The following is a 2,671-nucleotide window of genomic DNA, read 5'->3' on the forward strand; positions in this document are numbered from 1 at the left end:
TTTTGTATTTCCATAAGTGGGGTAAAACTATGGAATAATTTAAGTGTGGACATAAAAAATAGTAATAGAATTGATGAGTTTAAACATAAGTATAAAGGTATGTGTCAATCAAGATATATGCAAGAACAGGCTTAATGATTAATTAGTTGGAACAGTGTGGGTGTGGTGTAAGAATGATAACACTATGTAATAATTCTTTACTATATTACTTGTGTGGTGTAGAAGATAATTATCTAAGAATATAATTATGTAAGAATGTTAACAATCTGTAATAATTTTTTAGTATATTACTTGTGTGGTGTAGAACAAAATTATCTATGTAGAAATACTGCTTGCAAACCAATGATGGTAAGATGATGTTATGGGGTAGGACTAGATAAGTCTGACTTCTTCCTACTCCATTCAAGCATGTACTAGGTATAAGCAAATTGATAATGGATTTGCATTTGTGGATATGTGTGAAATTATGTGTGTTGACATATCGACTGTCTTTACATGCTTGAAAGAATAAAATCAATCAATCAGTCAATTTGTCTGTACATAAAAAAATGGAATTTATTACCTTAAAAACAAAAGTAACTGACCTTTTTATGATGTCTGAGGTGGGCCTCACAGAAAGACCCGGGGCAGTTCACGCAAGACTTGAGTGCCTTTAGCTTCCTCCCAATACAGGCATCACAGGGAACCTCCCCGACCTGTGCAAACTCCCCAGTATCCGGCCCTGGAGAGCCGCTGTGGGGTACACTTGAGTTTGGAGTCAGTGTGGATCCCCGTGAGATGGTTCCTCCAGCTTCTCCACCTTCACCAGTCCCTCCAGCCATTACCAGCCCCTGGAACTGGGAGGAGATTTCAGCCAGGACTCTGTTGACACTCATCTCAGGTTTTCTGGAGTAGGTTTTCTTGCACATGGGGCAGCAGAACTTCTTGCTGTGGTCCCAATATCCCTGCAGGCAAGCCTTACAGAAGCTGTGGCCGCAGGGTGTAGATACTGGCTCCACAAACACCTCCAGACAGATGGAGCAGCTGAACTGATCCTCTGAGAGGACCCGGCCTCTTAAAGAGGTTAGGCCTGGAAGGAGGAGGTACGATAGGTAAAGGCAGAGAGATGTGATAGGTTAGATGCACAAGTCTTTAGACACATTATTAGATAGGCTAAATACTACATAGAGCATCTCAAAGACTGGTAGCCTCATCCAGTAGGCTCATTCACACCGTCACTATTTCTGTGAATGAGTTTCAGTACATCATTTAAATACTGCATATTTGACTGAAACTGACTTCATGAGGTGCAAGTTTTTTTGTAGAGTACAAACTGATTCCAAGTCAGGCTGTAGGTGTTACTATTGACTAACCACAATGATGCTCCTTGAATGACACACCCAAAAAGAAATAAGTACAAATTTTTATTTAACAAAAAGAACAGGCAGAACAAAGGCAGTGTTGTGCTGCAGATACCTCAGTCTAACTACAGGGTCAAAGGTCAGTGTGTCCACAGCTTTAATTTTACATTGTTGCTTTGCCATTTGAATTAGATTATGTAAGGTCACACAGGAAGAGACACCATGATCCAAATCCAGGTGTGTTTTATTAAGTAGTAAGCCATTTAGAATTTGTCATTTTTCACCCATTTACACACACACAATCACAAACTAAAAGCTATCATGCAAGGTTCAGGATTAACCAACCAGAGGAGCTGTGCTTCAGCATGTCAAGGAAGTTTTAACAAAGTTTTCAATACATCAACAGTGGAAATATGTGACTATTTGGATACTATTATTAATACAGACCATATCTTTAAGAATTTAATTTGATAATTTATTTCAAATAATTCACATAGTAGATAAATGAGGATAGGACTTTTTTTCACATCTTCTACATTTTCATGTCTTTGAACAAATTCTACAACTATTAAAATGCCTCCAAGAGGGAAAAGAGCTAATAAATCAGAAGCGAACGAGGATGTTGAGGCAGAAGAGGATTATATTTCAGCGGCGCAAGTAACAGAGATGTTGAGTCAGCAGAAGCAGATGTACACTGCACTGTTGAGCCAACAACAAGATAACTTCAAAGGTTTTGTGCAACTACTTATGGAGACAAATAACAAGAGACTCGACGACATGACCAGAGAAATACAGGAAATAAAACGAGTTTGCAGTTTACCCAGCGAGATGTGGATGTGATTAAAGCAGCCATGGGTGAACAGAAAATACAAACCAAGGAAACAAGGGATGATGTCTACAAAACTTGTGAGAGTTTAATAGCCATAACGGATAAAACTGAGCATTTGGAAGTACAGTCCAAGCGAAAAAAACTGATCTTTGAGGGAATCAAGGAGTCAGCTGGAGAAAGCTGGACGGAAGCGGAATGTAAGGTGAAGGAAATATTAAAGGATAAACTGCAAATTCATCAAAAAATTGAGATGGAGCGGGCTCACAGAGTCGAGAACCCTTCTGATCGGGGACCGAGGGCGGTGATGGTAAAGTTGATGAAAGAGAAAGATAAGGCACACATACTGCAACAAGCAAAGAAGCTTAAAGGATTTAATATTTATATAAATGAAGATTACACCGAGTTTGTGAGGAAGAGAAGAAGGGAGTTGATGCCGATGTTAAGGGAGGCCAGGGCGAGGGGAGACATCGCGTTCCTGCGGTATGACCGACTAGTGACCCGA

The 2,671-nt window shown here is 39.7% G+C and overlaps 1 protein-coding gene across 1 annotated transcript in view; it reads right to left on the minus strand.

Moving 5' to 3' along the window:
• Positions 1–2,671, minus strand: part of btr12 (bloodthirsty-related gene family, member 12) — a 14,580-nt gene that overhangs the window by 8,346 nt on the left and 3,563 nt on the right. Inside the window, exon 2 of the mRNA XM_020586785.1 lies at positions 585–1,069. Coding sequence (XP_020442441.1) covers positions 585–1,069 — 485 coding nt within the window. The remainder of the gene's footprint in view (positions 1–584; positions 1,070–2,671) is intronic.

Source organism: Monopterus albus, unplaced genomic scaffold (assembly GCF_001952655.1).
Source record: "Monopterus albus unplaced genomic scaffold, M_albus_1.0 scaffold421.1, whole genome shotgun sequence".
Taxonomy (NCBI): domain Eukaryota; kingdom Metazoa; phylum Chordata; class Actinopteri; order Synbranchiformes; family Synbranchidae; genus Monopterus; species Monopterus albus.